Here is a 23,928-nt window from a genome sequence, read left to right as displayed (position 1 = left end):
TATATTATTTTTTAGCGGTTGCGGAACACATCGTTGGTGATATATTGAAGCAATGCGATATTCAAGCCGAGAAGCAAGGATTAGATATTGAAATTAGAAAAGTTAGTGCTAAATTAGAAAATGCAAGATCACAAAACTCGGTATTAGCAATGACTTTGTCTGAGACTAAAGCGCATTGTGATAGGTAAAGTATAATTTGTAATATAATAATTAATTTAGAAGAAAATGGAAGGTATGATATTTTATCTCAGATTGCAAATTGTTATTCAGAAATTTGATACACTCTGTTAATTTCCCACCTTTCCTAGTTTCATCTCTTTTTATTTCACAACGCATTATGTTGTCCATCTTTTGCATTATTTTGCTGGTTATTATCGCGCTCATCACTGTATCTCTCTTTCTCTCTTGTCGTTTCCCCATTACTGAGGATCGTGATTTCTTCCAATATTCCTAACAATGTTTCTCCATTGGTCTCTATCTTCAGCTGCTCTAAGAACTTCGCAGAATGAGTTTCCAGCTGAATGCTTTATTTTGTCAGACCATCTGGTTGGTGATCGTCCTCTTGATCTTCTCCCCGGAACGTTTCCAGAAACAATTAATCTCTCCAAACTGTCGTCACCTCTGCGAACTACGTGATCAAAGAATTGCAGAATTCGTTGCCGACATATTGTGGACAGCCTTTTTTTAATATTGAGGTTTAGAATGGAAACGTTTGTCCTATGAGCTGTCCAAGGTATGCGCAGCATTCCTCTCCAGCACCACATGTCATCTCAAAGGCATACATTTTTTGGCGCTCGCATGCGCGAAGAATCCAAGTCTCTGCTCCATATAGAAATATTGAGAGTACAAGGGCATTCACCAGTCTCATCTTGATATTTTGATAGATAGATCTGTCTTTCCAAACTTTAGTTAGGCGACTCATCGCATTTTTTGCCATACCAATACGTCTCCGAACTTCTGCTTCACAGTTACCATCGTTAAATATACTAGACTCGAGATAGATAAAGGTGTTTACTATCTGGTATTCCTGTAACATGTTAGTCAGTTGAATAGTGTCGAATCTGTCGACCACCATTATTTTTGACGTAGCTTTATTGATTTTCAGTCCAACTTTATTGCTTTCGTACTCAACTCTTCGCAGAAGATCAAACATTTCTTGCTCATTTGCTGCTGTAAGTGTTGTGTCATCAGCAAATCTTAAATTGGAGATTTTCCTGCCAGATACTGTTACTCCACCGGCCCATCCTTCTAAAACCATCCTAATGACATGTTCACCATAAATGTTAAATAAGTCAGGTGACAACACGCATCCTTGTCTAACACCTCTCTCGGTCTTGAATTGGTTTGAGAACTTCTGATCTAGTCGTACTGTCGCTATATTAGACTGGTAAAGATTTTAAATAAGTGTCATCAGGTGCATTGGTTCGCCCATTTCTATTAAAATTGACCACAGATTTATCCAGGTTACACAATCAAATGTCTTTTGGTAGTCAACGAAGCATATTATCATAGGTACTTAAAATTCTCTAGACTTTTCAATGCGTTGTCTCAGGTTCAGGATTTGTTCCCTTGTACCTTTAACCTTTACAAACTCCGCTTGTTCCTGAGGTATTTGGTAATGTAGATAGGTTTTTAATCTGTTTTTGATGATATGCAACCAGATTTTACTAGCATGTGTTATTAGTGACAGTGTGGGGTAGTTTTCACATCTGGTAGTAGTTCCTTTTTTGTGTAGTGGGATATAAATTGAGGTACACCAATCAGATGGCTATTTTCCTGAATTCCAAACAGCGACACAGATAAAATTGATGATATGTAATCCTTTGTCACCTAGTAACTGTAATATTTCACATGGTATTGAATCAATGCCCGGGGATTTATTTCTCTTTAGTGATTTAATTGCATCTTTGACTTCAGCGAGTAAGACAGTAGGTTCTCTAGGGTAGTCAGAAGGCCACTGATTTTCTGCTGATACCTCGTTATTTTTATATAGCTCGCCACAGTAGTTTCGCCATGTTTCCAATATTTCATCAGTTTCGGTCTTTAACTTACCTTCCTTATCTATTACAGACCACGTTTGAGGTTTAAATTCTCTGGTAAGGAGTTTGATCTTTTGGAATAAGTCCCTCGGTTCATTTCGACAGCCATGTTCCTCTATCTCTCTGCATATTTGAGAGATGTAATCAGCTTTATCTTTGCGGCACTGTTTTCTTATTTCTCTCGATAACGCTCTGTATTTATCGTTTGTTCCGTATCTAGTTTTATGTTCTTTTCTGCGTTGAATCACAGTCCACGTTATATCGGATATCCATGGCTTATGGCCAGTGGAAACCGCTGCCTCACAGTCTTTTGCAGCCTCGATTACCTTATCTTTGAGATAGATCCAAGTGCTCTTTTGTTGTCCTCAGGGTCACTATCTACTTGGTCTAAAGGAAGAGCTTCTTCTAGGTTTTGTTGGAAGTCATTGATTTTTGATGGATTTAGAGACATGACTTTTCTCTGAGGTCTTCTTTTGGGGACTTTAAAACGAAGTCGAACGTTCAATACCAGGAGTTGATGATCGCTTCTACTGTCTGCGCCAGGATATGTTTTACAGTTGATGGACGGCGATTTCCATCTTGATCTTATTAGGATATAGTATATTTGATTCCTAATTGCATATTGAAACACAGTTATAAATTCCGAACAACTTTTTTAATAACAATTTTCAATATTGTGAAAAATAAAGGTACTTTACTCCTTAGCGAAATTCATATTTTTTGACATACCTCGTATAAAATTGATAAAATTTGATATATTATAATTGCATCTTAATTACTCCGTAGACCTTTTTATAAATAATAACTTTTTATCGTAAAATTAATAATAACTGAGTTATCGTAAATCGTAATTAAAATGATGTTGGGTGTCCGTATTTGAAAAAAAAATCCATTTTTTTTTCAATTAGAAGAATGTAGTTGCATATTATAACATAGTTTTTAATTCCAAACAACTTTTCTTAATAACAATTTTCGATATTGTGAAATATAAAGGTACTTTCCTCTTGAGCGAAATTCATATTTTTTGACACACCTCGTATACTGTTGATAAAATTTGACATCTGATGATTGAATCTTAAGGCCCTGATCGACAAGCGAGTAAAACCGCGGTTTTGTGGCTCGTCGGTAAAGCTCACCAGTGTATCATTGCAATACCGCGGTTTTATATGTATACCGAAGAGCCTGGCCCGTGGCTCGTCAGTTTGTTTTATTTTTTACGCGACTCGCTGTTCATAACCGCGCGTCGATCACGGCTGGCTAGCCGACGTAGAAATTCGATTTACCGCATATGTATGTATTATACAGTATGATGCAAATGAAAGAAATAAATTCGTTATTTCGTAAACCGGCGACATTAAGGAAAAATCCCGAAACGGGTCGATTTTTATTTTTAGATAATGATATTTTAGCATATATATCACACGCGTGACGTCATCTATCTGGGCCTGATGACGTAATCCATATTTTTATTAAATTAGAATAGAGGTCGTATGCTAGCTCATTTAAAAGGTTATTCAATTCCTATTCAGTAATGTAAACAATAACATAATTATTTATACAGGGTGCCCAAAAACAATTTTTTAAATTAAATTAATTTACAAAAAAATAAGAATGTATGTAATTTATTTAATGCAAAATACTTTTACTATTATAATAAAACAGAAAAAAAAATGTTTATTCGAAAAATTAACATTGCTTTTCGCTTAAATTAATTGTTCGAACTTACAAAAAGCAGGTGCTTAGGGGGATTGAATTTAAGTGAAAAGCAATGTTTATTTTTCAAATAAACATTTTTTTCTGTTTTCTGATAACAATAAAACGTATTTTATATTAAATAAATTAAATACATTCTTCTTTTTTTGTCAATTAATTTAACTTAAAAAATTGTTTTTTGACACCCTGTATAAATAATTATGTTAATGTTTACATTACTGCATAGAGAATTGAATAACCTTTCAAATGAGCTAGCACACGACCCCTATTCTCATTTAAAAAATTATCGATTACGTCATCACGCCCAGATAGATGACGTCACGCGTGTGATATTTATGGCTAAAATATTTATGATTCGGGATTTTTTCTTAATGTCGCCGGTTTACGAAATAACGAATTTATTCCTTTCAGTTGCACCAGACTGTATGTATATCACAAATCTTGGTGATCATAAAAAATATGAACTGAACGCAACTATAGCCGATGTCAACAAAAAAATAATAATTATTTGAATTGCGAGCTTCCTACAGAAAATAACGTAATAAGGTTACGGGGTTACGGCAAGCATGAGAACAGGCTCCGGAATTGAAGCTGCCAAAATTATGATATTATAAGGAGGTTGAATTTCTGAAAGATCAGGCTCGCTAGTCGATCAGCACCAACGAGCCGCGAGTAAAACCGTCGTTCTTAAAACCGCGGTATTATGGTTCCTACGTCGATCACCCACTTTAGGTTTTAGACCATGCATAGCACTTTATGAAGAATAACTTTTTTTCCTAAAATTGATAATAAACAAGTTTCCCATATGGTTCCAAGTTACGCAGACACACTGTATATTATGATATTTTTTTGTTGAAATCTACAACTTACATATTATATTATTTACCGACTAATAAATAAAATTCTCAATATTTATGTCTACATAATGTATTACTTTTAGATTGGCCTTATTATGTGGTAAATATGAATCAAACGCCATCGCATTACAACTTGCTTTGGGTATAAGTGATCGCATTATAGAAGCTTACGACGTTCTTCTAGCTCTACTTGAGACAGAACTTAGCCTGAAAGACGATGATTCCGACACATTGCAGAATAGAAGCGCTGCAGAAACGGTGGCCAAACAACTTCTACATCATTTAGATTCTTATCAGAGTACGGATATTTTGTTATCTCCGTGGCAAAATCATGTATATAACAGTCCTACGATTGATAGGTATGTATTATATCTAAAACTAATATATATTTTTTTATTAAGTAAATTATGAATCAACTTTATATAAAAGTAGTCTTCCAGAATGTTAGATTTAAACGGTGGTAGTAATGCTTATAATGGCAGATACAGTTAAGAGGATAGGTACGTATTTTCGGCTGCAATGCTATTCAAATGGGGATTCATTTTTTTCGAATCCTGAGAAAACTAATAAATATTTTTGAAAAATTTAAACGCATAATGAAAGATTACGTTATTAGCGAGGGCCGAAAGTCCCTGAGAACTTCTATAATGTTTATTTTAATAAGTTACAGGGGTGAAAAACTAAGAGAAAATTTAGTGTGATTTTTAATTTCAAATATATCATTCAAAATAAACTTTTTATTTATTCTAAGGGACTTTCGGCCCTCGGTAATAATTTAGTCTTTCATTCTGCGTTTAAATTTTTCAATAATATTTATTGGTTTTTTCAGGATTCGAAAAAAATGTACAAAATGCCGTGGTAATATTTTCCAAATCTATCTTTGTCTTACAACGCACTCAGCCGAATATAATATTGTCAGCATATATTGTCAGTCAGACACTGACAATCAGTGAGAATTTTAAATATTTTACATTGCATTAGGAATATGTTGAGTTATTGATTAAATATTATTGATATAAGTATAGTGTATCTGATAAATAATTGATTTAAGACGTGAACTTAATAAAAAGTTATTTATTGTGTATTATTTGTGGAAGATCCAAGCAGAGAATACATCAGGATAATATATTCTGTGATCCAAGTATTTTGTTGTTAAAGATGTTCAAAATTGTAAGCGTTCCATAAGAATATATTATTAAAAAATAATGTGTGTGTACTTTGTACGCACGTAAGAAGTTATACTTCTATTATATGATTTAAACGAAATTAATATACTTTTTATTTATATTTTGTTTAAATATCAAACTAATTTATACTTACTACTTCTCAAACATTTTTATTAGAACAGTGCCAAAAATTAAAATAATAAAAGAATAAAACACACACAAACACATTAAACAAGCCACAAATGATGTCTGAACATTAATTGTCGAAAATTTTTTTAACTAAATACGTATTTTCTGAAAATACAATTATACAGTGAGCACGTAAAGGTTGGAATAAATTCATTTTCTCGAGAATGGACGATTTTGGAAAAAAATCCCGAAACAGGTCAATTTTTATTTTTAAATTGCGACTTTTTGGCATATATATCATACTAGTGACGTCACCCATCTGGGCGTGATGGCGTCATCTACGATTTTTTTAAATGAGAATAGGGGTCTTGTGATAGCTCATTTGAAAGGTAATTCAATTCTATATTCAGTAATGTAAACATTAACATAATTGTTTATACAGGGTGCACAAAAAAATTTTTTTTGAATTAAATTTATTGACATAAAAAGAAGAATGTGTGTAATTTATTTAATTCAAAATACATTTTACTCCTATCAGAAAACAGGAAATAATGTTTATTTGACAAATAAATATTGTCTTTTGCTTAAATTCAGTATTAAAGCAGCCACCCACCTTCCTCTTGACAGTTTGAACATTTAATTTAAGCGAAAAGCAATGATTATTTTTCAAATAAACATTTTTTTTCTGTTTTCTGAGAGCAGTAAAATGTATTTGAATTAAATAAATTACTTGTATTCTTCTCTTTATGTCAGTAAATTTATTCTAAAAAATTTTTTCTTTGGACACCCTGTATAAATAATTATGTTAATGGTTATATTCCTGAATAGAGAATTGAATTACCTTTCAAGTGAGCTATCACACGACCCCTATTCCTATTTAAAAAAATAATCGATGACGTCATCACGCCCAGATGGGTGACGTCACTAGTATGATATATATGCCAAAAAGTCGCAATATAAAAATAAAAATTTACTTGTTTCGGGATTTTTTTCCAAAATCGTCCATTCTCAAGAAAATGAATTTATTCCAACCTTTACGTGCTCACTGTATAATAAATATACTTACAATCATAAAATGTATTAAAAAAAACAAAAAAGAAAGTTTCTATTGGGACTCGAACCAGCGCTGATAAGAGCGGTTGGTATTGGAATTCATTCGCCTTCTCCGCTTAGCCACGGACACTATGTGTCATTATTTACGAAGATCGACTAACTAAACGGATTAAACTTGTAATATTTTGATATTTTGAAAATTGATCAAATTATTTTAATTTTGAATTGAAATGATTTAGAATTGAAAAAATACAACAAAACATAGAGTAAAAAAACAATATATTAAGTGAATATTGATAGAAATTTTGATGGTAATCAAATTATATAAATAAAAGTATTACATACTATGTATTTTGGCAGATCAAATAGGTAGGTTCATACCCATGATACATTAACAATTATTACGTACCTGTTGCTTTTAAAAACTATTTAAAAGTCACTACAATATTATAAACTTTTTTGTTTCTGTCCTCACAACAATAAAACTAATATATTATACATTTGTTTACCTTTACCTTTACCTCCAAACCACAGCTGCCATATCGGATAATTTTTGACATGTCATTTGAACATCCAATCAGAACAAAGTTATAATGCGCATGCGCCGGGCTGATAGGTTTTAACATATAAAAAAATCACCCTCTATCGCCGGTAAAGAAGTATAACTTCAAAAATCACTTTAACACTTTTCCTCTTTTCTCGATTCAGTATTAGTCTTTGTTGTGCAAATAAATTATTACAATCACTGAATACATAGTTAGTGAAAAAATTATCACATTTATTAACTGAATTAATAATTTGCAATTATAAAAATAACAGTTATCCAAGAACATTCAAAACCCATCTCTTTAAATTAATGATGACATTTTCAAGTAGAATGACATTCTAGTAATGTTTACATATCCATACCAGTGTGAATTTTACTACACGTAATTTGCCGTGTAAAGACAGAAAAAGTAGGGATACACGTAAAATATTTGCGAATTATGTACCCATAGCCTTAATGCAGATTTCTCATCCTAAAACACTCAAAAAATGAAACCAAAATTTGAACAAAAAGACAATATAACTTTTGGTATATTTTGGTACGTGTGAATTACAGATTGAATATTTAATAATGTCGGCGTTTAATTCCGTTGGAAAATTTACGCTAAGAAGAGCAGATAAGATACTAAGAAATTGGCAACACTGTTAAAATGACCATGATAATATTCTACTGAACAGTAGCGTAGATATCTAATTTTAAATTACATAAAAGTTATTATTTTGCAAACATTTGATTTTAGGACAAGTGTAAATGGGATCGTCGCATGTCCCCAAATTATGTGGGCATATTATTATTATGTGGGTATATTATTATTATGTGGGTAATATTTTACAAAATAGTTTATAAAAATATAGTTTAAATAAAAAATATCGGCGTCAACTTCTGTGATATTTCTCGAAAGTGATAACACTAATCGACTCGACTGAACAGAACTTATTGTAAAATAATAATATCTACATATATAAAAACATTGTCAATAATAGTATATTATTCAACGAGCATGTAATGATGTCTATTACTCACGATGATGAATTTTGCGACACGAGCCGAAGGCGAGTGTCGTAATTCCCCAGAGTGAGTAATAGCCATTACATGCGATAGAATACTATACTTTTTCTACGACCTTTTTTATTTTAATTATAAAAAAATATAATTATCAACTACTCGAGATTAAAATTATAATTTACAAATATACATTTTATTTACCAGTACTCGGCTGAATAATTGGTTGCTTATTATTACCAATGCTGTCTAAGTTATGTATTGGTTATAATTGGTTGTTTATTATTACCAATGCTGTCTAAATTATGTATTGTAAAAAACACAACAACAAATAGTAAATTCATGTTATATTCATTTCCGAAAAATTATAAGTAAAGTACCAACTACTGTCATTGTAATAAATAGAAAATGGCTATTATCGGTGCACGTATTTTAAAAAGTTTTTTCTACAAACGTGTTAAAAATGCAATTTTTTTAAAAGGTTTTTAAAATTTAATTTAAACTGTATTATTGCATTTTTAACACGTTTGTAGAAAAAAAAACAAGTTTATGTAACGGAATAATATTTTCGCCAAGAATTTTTAGACATTCACCTCGAGTGTAGACAACCAGTTCTACCTTTTACGCGTCATAGGTTTCACGGTTTCAGCAATTAACAAAAATATTGTATTTTATACATTTATAACGTTTGTAGAAAAAATATTGTATGATATACGTGTTAAAAAGTACATTTTTAAGGCACTCATGTAAATTGCAGAATTCGCTTCGCTCATTCTGCAAACTTTCACATGCATGCCTTAAAAATTTTACTTTTAACACATATCATAAATAACTATTAATGTACATATTTACATTAAACTATACAGTGATGAGCTCGCTAATAACCGGCAGAATAACGCAAAAGATGGAAAATACATTAAGTTGTGAAATAAAAAGGAATAAAACTAGTGGAGGTGGGAGATAAAAACTTTGTACCTTTTTGTCCTATCAAGAACTGTGTTTATACCCTGTTTTCAAAGATATATAAGCAAAACGAGAATACCTACAATTACAAGAGAAATAAAGGTTTCAACTAACACCTAATTCAAATGAAGTACTTACCAAAGAATATAGACGTGAGTAGAAGGGTACGGCCCTGAAACCTTTTAGCATAGAATTTTGCGTTCCAACTGAGTAGGTGCTATGGAGGTGCATATATTTGACAACGTCCGTAGTCACCGTCATCTCACCACCGCCCGCACTGCGGCCGCAACATCCCTCGTCAACAAGCCTGCTTATAAACGTGACCATCTGTTTCATATAAAAGCTTCTTCTAGGGGCTATAATATTCTTTGTACTTAGTATCTACTCAGAGTCACTGTTATCACTTGTATCACTCGTATCATCTAAATTTATAGTTATTTTTTTGATTAGTGTTGGTAAATATTTAAGATAGTCATTTTCCACTCCGATCACATGTTTGATTACATTTTTCCAGTTGGTTTCTGTGATTTTTGTGACTTCTCTTCTAATTAACTGGAGAACAGTAGAAGAAAATTTAGGAGCCACGTTTCTTCTCCTTATGTTTCCTTTAAGTTGAGCCCATATTAACTCTATTGGGTTCAATGTACAATAATAAGGAGGAAGTCTAAGCACAGTATGCCCATTACTACGAGCACAGTTGTCTACAACATATTCCTTTTCGTACTGTCTGCTATGAACAACCTCCAACAATTGCTGTTTGGTATATGATGCCTCAAAATACAAATTTTCCGTAAATAAAAATTCCTGAATTTGTAATTTATTCCAACTATTATTTGGAATTCTTTTCATTAACCTTGAATGATATAATGCGTTATCCATGACAATCACACTATGTGGGGGTAATTTCGGAAGAGATCTTTCAAACCATGATTCAAAAATTTAACTTTCCATATCGTCATGATAATCTAGAGACGCGTCTTTAATTTGTTTTGCCGATAATAATAATGCATCGTCGATCCATCCATTTTCTCCACCGCAGTGTAAAATTATAATCCTCTTTCCTTTATTGGGCGGTACTGAGTTGAAACACTTTTTGTTATTATTTGTCCAACTTTTTTTCACTGTGTCATGAGTATCGTACCAGGTCTCATCTAAATAAACAATATTTCTTTTCATTTTTCGATATTCAGTTATCTGTCTTATATAACTATTTCTTAAAGAAATTATTCTAGTACTTTCCGTTAGCGTCTGACGCTTGTCTATTGTTTTGTACTTAAAATTATTCGCTTTAAGAAATAATCGAAGTGTTGTTGCTGAACATGAGAGAATGCCCTTTCGAACTAATTCACTTCGAAGGCTTTCAATAGTTGGAAAAATATTAGCCGCATACATTTGGTATATTGTTCTGGTTATAGGTTCAATTAAGTGCGGTTCTATTTTTCTGAATTTGCCACAATCCTTTCTCTTCTGTCTAGAAGAAGATGTTTCTCCTATAATCTTGTAGCAGGTTGCTTTGGGCACTTTGGCTAAAAAACATGTTTCTGCAATTGCCTCTGATTTAGACAATTCAGTACAAAGTCCTTCATAAACATTTTTCAGCAGACGTTTGGCATCATCAGAAAGGTATTGAAAATGTCGCTTACGTTTTACTACACACCTTTGTAAATCCTCCAATTGATTAGAGGGTTCCATTGTCTCTTCAGCTGTAGAACTATTTTCGTACCACGAACGCAACATTTTAAAAGTATCAAACGTATAAAAACTTAAAAAAGTATCACGTAAAAACAAAAAAAGTATAAAATGTAAAATTTTAAAATGATTTCCGTAGAAAAAACACTGATAAAGTCACGACCAAACTCACTTGCAGATTTGAAATTTTAATTTAACTGAACGCTGTAGCAGTTCTGGTTTGACTAAAAATATTCTTGTTTCGACTGATTTGTCATAACAACGATATCCGATGTTTTCATTGGCCGTTGGTCCACATGGACTGGTCAACAGTTCGATGAAAACTTCATCTGGTTGACTGCCCATATTTTAAAACATTATACCAGGCACGTCTGAATGTAAATATCGAGTGGAATCTTAAAATTTTGTACTGTTATAGGTCTGAGTCATTGATAATTTTACAGACCCCTGGTAGAGTACTTTTTTATTGCCTGATTTTATTACAGATACATATATTTTTACACAGTCTCATGGAAATACGAGGCTATCATACCTATACAAATTTTGCAATGACAGTTTTGCACGTCCAATGTAAAATTATATATCATCTGTTTACTTAGAAATTTAATACAGTTTTGGAAGAGATAGTATTGAATTGTGTGTGTATGTGTTTACTATATTAAATAAAAGTAGATACTATAAGTGTTGTTTTAGTACCATTGTGTACACTGATGACTCAAATTTTATAATAATATCATGTCACGACCAATGAGGGCGCGTTAATGGTGTAATACGTATGGTGGCTGAGCTATAGCGCCCTAAGTCCGGGATTTACTTGGATGTATAATAAACTACCATTCTCACTATAATTATATTTGAACTTCACAGTGTTCGTTTAAACATTTAAACAACGGTCTATTTATAAACAATAACAATGTCGCGACTAGCGTGTTATTTCTTCATAGCGTGATTGATCTGAATCGGTCGTCGCTTCTTCTGGTTGGTTTATATATACAATACTAAATAACAACAAGTTCATTAGCGGTCAATGCCGATCATATGTACATTAATATAAACTATATTATATTTTATTTCGTAGAAGTTCTGTTCAATGCTAAGGGTTAACGTACCACGTTACACGCGTTTTGGACTGGCTGCTATAATTTTAGTTTTTTCTCAATTTTAATCATCTTTAGGGGCCAAACGAAAGACAAAAACAACTTTTATTCTTTGATATATATTTTAAATTCTGTTCTGTTTTGATTTATAGCATTTTCGAATTTAAAATTTTATGCAAGTTCCCTATTGCTTTGAATCCATACTTTATAAAAATTACAAAAGTAGCGTCATTTAAAACACTGTAACTTGGTAAATAATAATTTAAATGATATGACCATTTTGACAATTAGTACCTATGCATTTTAAAACGTTTTTATATACTTGGCTTGGTCTTTGTCACTATCTCCACAAATTTTGTAATCGCTTTTAAACATAGTTTTATTCCTAAGCACCTGAAATTTTCAGAATAGCTCGAAACTAGCTAACAATGCAATATTTAATTGCTATTATATGGATAAATCGATTTTTTTAAATCTCAAACTATTTTTAAAATGCGACTAATGCAATGACATATAATAGTTATTTATGATACAGTTCGTGAAGTATGCTTTTTGCGAACGCACGCGATGTTTAGAGCACGAGCGACAGCGGAGCGAGTGCTATATATCACGTAAGTTCGCAAAAAGTACTTCACGCACAGTTTCATACAATATTTTATCTACGATAAACAAATAAAAAAACTGTAACTCTTCATCACTGGAATTCATTTCTATTCTACAATTGTTAGAACTTTGACATTTAAAAATTCTAACTTCTTTCAAATCACAAAACTGTCAAAACTTTTGTTGTAATTTATTGCTCACATGTCATCACCATGACAACGCGAAAGTTAAGGATATTTGATAATATGAAAGTGTGCCAAAAAACAGTGCGAAAAAGTAAATCCCATTTAAAATACATTGTTACTTCACGCACACTTTAAATCCTTCACGCACTGCTATCTATAATGACAGTTTTCACAAACAATAAACTTATACATACTATGAGATAGAGTAGATAAATACCATTTTAAAGTACGTTAACGAATCGATACGTGATAGCTCAGTGGCAGAGTGATAGACTGGAGATCGAGAGGTCGTGAGTTCGAAACCCGTCTGTTACGTATCTTTTTTAATTTTTTTAATAAATGATTAAAAGTTAATATAAATAAAATTCATATTTTATAAGTTAATTATTATATATAAATATTATATATACCATTTTAAATATTTTCTTTGATTTATATGAGTTTAAATCCGCTAGAGAAATTATTATGCCTCTAGAAAAGTCGATTACAAAATTCTTTTTTCTATTCTCATACTATAATAATATATCAATAATGATTTCACTACCTGTATTATAATGAACTTCATTATGATACAGATTTTCATTACGATACAGATTTTTAACCAATAGAATAGCGATATGGCATTCGCGATGAAGGTGGCACACGCGCAGTGGCCAATGGCGAGTCAAATACATACGCTTTGACAATTCTCAATATGTAAACAAACTGACAAACTACTTAATTTATTTGCGTTACAAAATTAATAAATTTGAATATATTTTTTGTTGTGAATGATCATAGAAAAAATCATGTATACAACTTGCATTCAATTATCATTATGAAGCTCGTACAAGCCGCCTAGGCGGCTCGTTTCGTATCCCTCATACTCGCTTCATAATGCCCATCATTAAATGCTCGTTGCTTAATATACTATTTTACTAATTCAAATAAAAAAGGTCGTAGAGAAAGTATAGTAGTCTACTCGCACGTAATGGCTATTAGTCACTTTGATAAATTACGACACTCGCCTACGGCTCGTGTCGCAAACTACATCATCGTGAGTAATAGCCATCATTACACGCTCGTTGAATAATATACTATTTTGAAATAGAAATTGAAACAGCAAAATAGTTTATAATTTTATATTGGGTCCGATAAATAATGAAAATGTTTTATTATAAAAAGTTCGTTTCTATAAAAGTGTAATTATTAAGATTAGGACTACCGAAATGTTAAATGGAAAATTCATTAGACTCGCCGTCTCATGGTTAAGAGCGGGACTTATTGACCGACGTATTATATTAATTAAACTTAGTTAGAAAGCAACATTTTAAAAATATTTTAATAATTTTTAGATTAAGTAATTGTATTTATAGTTTTAATTATTTTTTAGTGATGAACCTTGGAATAACGACCACGAAATGAGATTAAGAGAACACGTTTCAAGACTAAAAGCAGACAGAAGTAACATTCAAGGAACTTATGTAGTTTTGGAATCAACTCAACTCGAATATGTACCTGTACGACCTTCCAGCACTCAAGAAGCCAGAAAAATGGACTTGGAAATGGCTGTCTTAATGCAGGTATAATATTAAGAACTATATTTTTTAAGTAAGGCTGGACTAAATTGATCTATACTCAGATCAATGAGTCTATTGAAAATTCTTGGCAGTCCATTTTCTTAACTGTTATTTCAAAAAAATACATTTTACTGAAAAACTAGTTCATCGCCAGAAATACACAGCAATTTCATCAAATAATGAATTGAGCTACAGAGTTGTCTTATTTTAGAGATCCCTTCATTTGGGAAGGCATTATTTGCATATTATTACACTTGTATAGAAGTCAAATTTGAAGTTTCTTCCTAATCCACACGTAAGCATTAAATAATTTCAATATTTAGTAATAGAATTTCAATGTCAGTAACCAATCACTAACTTAGACGGTTCTTAGACCATTTTTAGATGCGCTATAATATCGAGGGGTTCGAGCGAAAACCCGATAACTAACAAAACCATTGTTTAGAGATAATCGCGATTAAAGATTTTGGGAAGTTTGAAGAAGATTTAAAATCGTCATAGGAAGTTTTCTCAAATATTTGTTATAGCCAAATGGTAGAGAATTTAATATTTAGTTAGAATAATTTATTTTAAGTTTAATATATAAAAACGTCTTTACAAAAAAAAAATAAAACGTGATATTTATCGGGTTTTACCTCGTTGAATGAGTATAACATTTGACTTTATTGGTTTTTATTTTGAATTTATTTAATTATAACAACGTTGGAATATTATTCCAAAAAAATAAATTAATCTGCATTCTTTTTAGAAAATTAAAAGGTAAAATGTGTCTTTTTCCGATTCTTCTTACATCATTACGTCTGGAATTCGATCTACGATATAATTACCGGTTTTTAAATTTGTTATTCAAGCATGCACCTCTTCTGGAAAATATTTTCTTGGCACATCTTTATCAATTCGGTTTTCTTTGCTTCACTTATTGGAAAGGTACTTTTATACAACTTTGGTAAATTGCCCGGAGTTGATAAGTCTATGGTTGCCTTTTGGGTTGAAATTTGTTTTAGACTTTTAGGGCGTAGAGTAGGAGTTTTTTTTTTAATTCAAACCAATACCTTCTGATATTTTTATTAACTGGTTACCGTTTTCCGCTGTTGTCCTCTTTAGAATATCATCCAGTAGAATCACTGTTAGCTACAGCATTTATTATATCATTTGAGAATATACACAGCGTTTTTTTTTTAACTTTTGACACACTGAAATTCATTCATGGTAAGCTAGTGGAAAGAAACATTTCTTACTAAATGTTCGTTCCTTTCTTTGGGAAGTTTTAAAAATAAGTTTAGTCCTAATTAGTTTAACAGTTATATTGTACTAAATAAAAAATTTTCTAGACTAAACTACTGCTCTAGACTCCAGTAATTTCTACAGAGTTTCAATAGTCTTCAGACAACTTTTCAGTACACTTAAATTTAAATTTACTACAATTGATTTGCTGTGGTACCTTGGAAACTCTGAGTTTGTTTTTCATTATAAATATAGCCCTATTCTAACCGATTTTTTTGTTTTCGTAATATTCAATTGTCAATTTACGCAGGAAAAAAGTGTGCTGAAATTTAATAAACTATCATAGTCGGATTCTTTATCGGATTTTCGCATGAATATATTTTGTCAAAATGAACAATTTTGTAATCTTCATCTCCGATAAAATTAATTATGAGTTTTTAACTTAGAAATAGTTCTAATAAAATTAGTAACTTTACACAGGAAAAAGAAGATAAATGATTCTACCGGATTCTCATAGTATAAATATGTTTACAACAAAGTATTTTTATCAGTAAAGTTATATATCGGGTTGGTGTTATTTGAAAATATGAGTTAACGGTTTTTACCATGTTTGGTTTTTATTAGTTATTGTGCTTAAAAATGTTAATATCAAATAATAACATTTACCAGTGGTAGGAGACGTGTTTTTACTACAGCAGAAATAAAAATACGGGATTTCATACTTTTGGTATTTATCGGGTTTTCGCTCGAACCCCTCGATATGCAAATTAGTGCCTTCCCAAATGGCGGGACCTCTATCACTTTACTTATTTTCAGTAAGTCCTAGATCTAACTAAGTAATAAAGTAACCACTTTTTTCCCTATTCATCAACATATTATCTTTCTAGGACTATACAATTTGTCCTTGGCCTGGGAAAATATCTTTAAAATGACCTCATTCGAACCATATCTATTTCTCCTATGTTATTCCTTTGATATTGAGATCTAAAGGATAAGGTGGGTACATGACGGTAAAGATTTACAACTTTGCAGTCGTTGACTGCACAAAGGCCCATGTACTAGGTCTATTATGTATACTACCAGGTGTATTAGGACCAATAAATTATTAAAACATGTTATTTTATGTTTTATCGTATGTGTTGTATTTGGCGATTTTAGACCATGTAGTACAGTGGAACCTCGATAACTCGGATTAATCGGGACCGCGGCCGATCCGGGTTATCGAAAATCCGGGTTAGCCGGAGAATATAGTAAAAATTAATAAATAACCTCCATTACAATTACAAAAACATGAAACACATATGCACAGTACACATCTAAATTACGTATAGTTGTATAGAGTGTAGAGTTTTGTTCATTTCTTGGTAAAAAACTCAAGTCATACTGTAGAGATGTACCGACACCATAATATGGTAGGTCTGGATCCTGCGTACAAAAAAAAATTGATAAATAGCAAGCTGAAAATTTGTTATTAGCTTAAGGGTGTCTAGTCGGACAAACATTAATATATGGGAACACTGGAACAGGGGAAGTTTTAACTGTGGAACAGGTTAAAAATTTGGAACGGTCAGACCACGAAAACGGCACATGTATTTTTTCCGACAGAACAGACTTAAACTCTCCGAACAGAGATTAAACTCTCATGCAAAAATCAGACTGCTATTTATCACCAAATTGGCGTTTTAATGAGTGGAACATGTAGAATATGTCAAATGACAGGAATTATGACAGGTGATAAATAGCAGTCTGATTTTTGTATTAGAGTTTAATCTCTGTTCATAGAGTTTATGTCTGTTCTGTCGGACAAAACAAATGTGCCATTTTCGTGTTCTGACCGTTCCAAATTTTTGACCTGTTCCACAATTAAAACTGCCCCTGTTCCAGTGTTCTCATATATCAAAGTTTATCCGACTAGACACCCTTAAGCTATTAATAAATTTTTAGCTTGCTATTAATCAACTTTTTTTTCATACGCGGGATCCAGACCTATGGTAGCATAATATCATATTATGATGCTGCAATAAATTTATTTTAAAGATTCGTCTTTATCAATCGTACCTAATGTTTCTAGTTTCTTTTCCATTGTCACGGCAACATTTTTACGTTTTGTTACCATTACGTAGACAAAGCAAACACAATCTGAAGCACGATTACATTACAGAACGGAAGTGATTAATAGGCTGTACTACACACAATACAAGAATTTTTAAATAGTCACGTCTTTTTTAAACAATGCTAAGACAGTTTGACATAAATAAAGAAAAAGGAATACAGACAGGTGTCTGTTCTTTCCGATAAGCTGAGACGGTCGCTCTGGCTGCCGCCGTGTGCATGAATCATTTTTACTATTGTACTTATGTGTTCAAATTACACAAATACACATTATCTCTGAAATATTATTTGGCCTACATACATTTTTATTTGATAAAATTGTTAAATTGTTTATTTGTTAAATTTTTGTCTGATGAAAATCGGTCCGGGTTAGCCGGACTTCCGGGTTATCGGGGGCCGACTTATCGGGGTTCCACTGTACATTCATTCAAGCAATTCACCCCGTAATTCTAAAAGGCCTTCATGGATTTGTTTGAAATTTTGACAGTAGCTCAAAAATGATGCAAATAAAAAACCTGACTTGGTACCAATGTATGTTTCCACCCCGGGGGGTGAATGCCACCCTTTCTCGGGGTTGGAAATTTAAAATTTCAAAATGACACCGGTAATCGATAGAGAATGTAATTATCTGAGAAAATGTAGAATAAATTTTTTTACTTAACTTAACAATTTCTGAGTTATTCGCGATTGAAGATTCCAAAAAAACATGTTTTTCAATACTTCCTGAACAATTATTGTATCGCCGTCTCACTCTGTCAATTATAAATATGTAACTGCGTATGTCTTGGATAACGTTTTTGCTCAGTAGACAACACTTAATAATCTATTTCTCTCGTTTGTTTTTTATAGAAAAAGGCAGCAAATCCAAAATCTTTTTCTTCTTCCTCTTTATAAGCAATTCTGCTTGTTCATTGGCGGATTGATACCTCTATGGAAGGTTGTCACTCCATCTTTTGCGCGGTCCGCCGATACTTCTTCTGCCGATTGGTGATTTATCTCGTGCTATTTTGATCACACGTGTTTCCCCCATTCTGGTTATGTGGTTGTTCCATTCGTTTTTTCTATTTAGTGTCCATTCGTTTATACACTGTACGTTACATTGTCTTCTAATATCTTCGCTCCTCTTTCGATCTCTCAGTGTATTTCCTGTAATTCTTCTCAGTACTCTCATCTCTGCCGTTTCCAGTAGTCTTTGTGTTGTGGCTGTATCGGGTCTTGTTTCTGATGCGTATGCCAATATTGGTCTTACACTGCTCTTAAATGGCTCATTGCTCTTCAATCCAAAATATGTGCTTGATATGATACCCATGATCGTTCATGGGTATTCTTTCATTTTTCCGACTGTAAATTGAGTGAGATATAAGCGTTTAAAATATTGATTTCAAAGGGAGCGTCTTTTTAGCCGTTTAACATTAAAAATTCTCTGAATAAAAGGGTCTAAAAAGATTGCTAGATGATTTTATAGCTTATGAAATTCCCTACAAAATGATGTGAGAGTGAATGCAAAACGCTTAAAGGGAAGCGAGTTATTGTAAAAAACCAAATACATTTTTCTAGAGATAATGTTTGAAAATTACGGGGCGTCTAAATTTTAATATTTTTGGAGTATTTATTCTTTTATACATGCAGTGTCTGCTTTGTATTTACATATCGGACAACAAACCTTTCAATTTTGCTGATTGGGGATGGACAAAAGTGAATGGCACCTTGGTACCAAACAAAATGACGGATATTCCTGCACCAGAAGAACTACTTAAAATGATATTTTGCAATTGCAAAAAAATTTGTGGCTCAACTTGTGTGTGTCGCAAACTTGGATTATATTGCAATCAATCTTGCAGTTCTTGCTCTGGTGATAGCTGCCAAAATTGTCGTCCTGTCGACTAAGAAGAAAAGGGAGTTGATGTAGAAGAAATAGACGAATTTTGAAGTTGAAGTTAAATTATTGATAAATACTTTAAAAATCATATTAATTTTATTCTTAATTTAATGTTGTAAAATAAATATTTTTCATTATCGTCAAAATGTGAAGTTTAAAAAGTTTAATTTCCCTCAAACGTATATTTTTATGGCATACAAATTTTATAAACAAATCATTATATCATAAGCAACAATTAATTTTCATTTTCTTAACGAATTCAATTACTTCAAGCTTTCAAAAAGATTTTTTCCCTAATTTTTATGATAAGGGGTAGTTTTTAGGGGTTGAATCAAATTAAAAACTTGTATGTATCAGGTTTTTTATATTTAAATAATATATATTTTTTCTATTTAATATCGAAAATAAAATGATTTCAAAATCTCAGCCAATTTTTGAATAACTGTATGAGGGGTGGCTTTTTAAGTGTGGTTACATATAAAAATATCGAACTATTAGTTACGTTGTAAAAAATAACAACAAAAATTTAACACGTTTAAACATATTGATGTCTATAACTGCTTCCATTTATTAATTTTCAACTTAAGTTTAATTCTTAGGGATGGTTTTTGGTGGTTGCGTTATTAAAAAAATCTGATTAAAGTGTCTGATTTCTTGTACTTGAAGGAAAGAAATTCTCCTATTACGATCCAAAATAAAAAGATTTCATGTTTCTTGACCATATTTTTTAAATAATCTTTGTATAAGGGGTTGTTTTTAAGGGTTGCTGAGCTCTAAAATATCAAAATATTAAAGTCATGATACAAAACAATCAACATATTGGAACATAATTATAGCCCATTACCGCTTTATTTCATTAGTTTTAAATTTATTGGAGTAAGGGGTAGTCTTCACCCCTTAAATATAAAAAGCATACTTTGCGACCAAGTCAGGTTTGAAGAGGAGGGTAAATTGAATTTAATTCCAAATTTTCAAGAAGATCGATGAAGGCAATTAGAATTGCGAGGTTTGGAATCACTCGGGGGCTTTCAGGGTCTTGGATGCAAACAGATTACTTGGAAGTTTTTGGAGTCGCTGAACACTAATACGGCATCAGAACCAACCCCCGGAGCAGCTGTTCCAGGTGTCACGGCTAAGACACGTCATCTTCTGAAGTTTCGAGGATTCTCGGCATAAAATTGATACAAATAGATTACTCGGACAGTTTTTGGGGTTGCTAAGAATGAATACGCCATCAGAACCAACACCCGGAGCACCTCTGGTGTCTAGGTTAACGTCATCTGGAATTTCGAGTTATTTCGGCACTAACTTGATGCAAACAGATTACACAAGGGGATTTTGGCGTTACTGAACACGAATACGCCATCAGAACTGACCTCCGAAGCACCTGGTGTTCACGGTCTCTGCTAAGGCACATCATCTTCTGGAGTTTCGAAGGTTTTTGGCCTTAAATGCATGCAAATAGATTATTAGGCGGTTTTTGGGATCGCTGAATAAGAATACGCCATCACAACCAAACCCCGGATCACCTGGTGCCCAAGGTCACTGCTAAGGCATGTTATCTTCTGAAGTTTATAGGGTTTTTTTGCACCAGGTGCATCGGGGTTCGGTTCTGATGGCGTATTCTTGTTCAACAACCCTAAAACCTCCTGAGTAAAATGTTTGCAACAATTTAGTGCCGAAAACCCTCGAAAGTTCAGATGACGTTTCTTAGCAGTGAAACTGGGCTCCAGGTGCTCTTGCGGTAGGTTCTGATGGCGTATCCGTCTTCAGTGACCCCAAAAATTCCTGAGTAACAAAATCTGGCCCTTAATACACTTTTTTGACATGTTTGTGCACTTTTGGATGCATTGTATGCACTTTAAAATGTAACCATGCATTTCCACTCATTTTTCTACAGTAAACTATTTTCCTGACATCATCCTGAACATAATGCAAAAAGCTGCAACTCTGTAGGTGCTGTAAAAATCAATTTATTTTGCGCTAATTGCCCTTGTCTATTTATGCAACCTAGAAAAAATATGTGTCTGATTTTATTGTCTCATTTTTGTACCCAAAATTTTTCTATATAAGATTGCTCCATTGGATTTTAACTAAAATAAATTTGGATTTGAATATTTCGTTTAATATTTTTTTCCTCTTTGTCGTAGGAACTTATGGGTCTACGAGAAGACAAGTCTGAACTGATATCCAAGCTCTTCGCTTTAGAAAAAGAGAAATGTGCCATAGAACTGAAACTTAAATATTCCGAAGGGCAGCAGAAAGCTCAGTCAGCAACTTTGAAAAACCTTCAGGGCCAACTAAAAGATACAGAAGCATTATTAGCTATAGCTACTCAGCATAAGGTAATAATATGTTTTCGTTACCTAAAATCTATATGACTGGGAGTAGGTAACAATATTCGCTATGAATACAAATCTGAAACCATTGGGGTATATTTGAAAAAGTTAGAAATTTCAAAAAATCACAATTTTTGTTTTTTTACGTTACCTATATTGCAGTAGGATTCTATCGTATTCTTTTTTAGGAACAAGGATATTCAGATGCTGAGCACGCTCAAGGCATTGAATTGGAATTAATGCAGGCATTAGCAAGAGAGGCAAGACTGAAAGTTAGGTTACAAGAGTTGGTTACTACACTAGAGCAGGTAACAAAGAATGCTGAAGCAAGGCTACTGGAAGGGAGAGAAATAGTACAAGATCTTAATCATACAAATAGGTAAGAATTAAAGATACATAGTTTTAGACAACCAGTTATTAAGTTAAGTTTAAGTTCGTTACTTGGTAAGAAATTCTTCTAATAATTTAATTTTATCTGACTCATTCAAATTATCAATTCAGACATACATTATACATTTTAAGAAGTAGATGAATTTAAAATCATCTAAAAATACTTATCAGTTGCGTTTCTGGGACGACTTTATTGGAAGATAGTTCATTCGATTACGTCAAATCAACTTTAACTTACGAATATTGGTCAGAAAAATCATAGCATGTGCTTTTGTTTAAAAGACAAGCACATGCTATGGTAAAAGTAAAATTTTCATGTTAGTGATTCCATAAAACATTTGAGAGCAAAATAATCAAATCACTCGCTGAATTATACACGTTAGATGTCTCGAATTTACTAAACCTGTTAGAAAATCGACGTAACAATAATGTTGCTAGACAGGTAAATGTCATTATATACCGGGTGTAACATTCATACCTTGTTATTTCTTATAGTTCGGAACAAACTGTGGAATATTCTAGCATACATATTGTTATGATCTGCTTTCTATTACTTTTATTTTAATTGAGTATTTATTTAATTAATTATTCAGTTGACGCAAATCATACATAAACAATTAATAAAAAATCTCAGGGTGCCTTTTTGTCATAAAAATGAACTAAAATTATCTTAGGTTATACTTATCCTTTCTCGTGGCTTCAGTATCTCTTAGTTGATCCTTATCGGGATAAAATAGGAAAAGGAAATAAATAGAAAAATCAATGCTCTCAAAAGCAATGCTCTGAAAATCTATCAATTAAATCCTGTGGGCATAATTGTCCAAATGAAATTTTTACCATATAATTAATCTAATTCAAACAAATATTTATCGCTTTGTTCCTGATACCATTAATAAAAATAAAATAAACAAACAAATTTAGGTATTTTCAAAACTACTTATACTTCTTATTAAATTTTTGAAATGTTGGAATCTTAATTCATATGCTTTTACGCAAAATGTTTAACTTCTGATTATAAAGAACATCTATCACATAAGTTATTGACTGACCTTTTTGATTCACACACAATGATGTCTCCTCTTGACCCAAACAGCTCTTCCTGGTTGATTATGTTAGGCTAACAAACAAAGCCCTCTCCGTTCTCAGCATCAATCCAGCAGAATACCAGCAACTATTTCTCCAAAACACAAGCCAGGCCGCTTTTGACCAGTACTCGTTCAATAAACTCCAAAACTCTCTCCTCTCTTTCTCTCAATAATAATCTCCTGAGATCCAAACTTGGTGTCACAAATAATTTTAATAACTATAGTTCTTGTAACTTACTCTCTTGGACTTTACAGAATCAAAGAGGTTTTTCTTCTCAATTTGATTTGTCTCTCGTT

The 23,928-nt window shown here is 32.2% G+C and overlaps 1 protein-coding gene across 5 annotated transcripts in view; it reads left to right on the top strand.

Moving 5' to 3' along the window:
* LOC114338265 (colorectal mutant cancer protein) overlaps window positions 1-23,928 on the top strand; it is a 619,539-nt gene that overhangs the window by 572,587 nt on the left and 23,024 nt on the right. For all 5 annotated transcript variants that reach the window (XR_007698823.1, XM_050654064.1, XM_050654063.1 and 2 more), the window contains exons 8-12: window positions 16-184; window positions 4,693-4,968; window positions 14,416-14,605; window positions 21,968-22,162; window positions 22,345-22,535. Coding sequence is in view for 4 of the 5 variants with exons in the window: in XM_050654064.1 (XP_050510021.1) it covers window positions 16-184; window positions 4,693-4,968; window positions 14,416-14,605; window positions 21,968-22,162; window positions 22,345-22,535 (1,021 nt within the window). In the remaining variant the exon portion in view is untranslated. The remainder of the gene's footprint in view (window positions 1-15; window positions 185-4,692; window positions 4,969-14,415; window positions 14,606-21,967; window positions 22,163-22,344; window positions 22,536-23,928) is intronic.

The sequence above is a fragment of the Diabrotica virgifera genome, chromosome 6 (genome assembly GCF_917563875.1).
Source record: "Diabrotica virgifera virgifera chromosome 6, PGI_DIABVI_V3a".
Taxonomy (NCBI): Eukaryota; Metazoa; Arthropoda; class Insecta; order Coleoptera; family Chrysomelidae; genus Diabrotica; species Diabrotica virgifera.
Note: the sequence above shows the minus strand (reverse complement) of the source record. Positions and strands in the feature narration are given on the sequence as shown.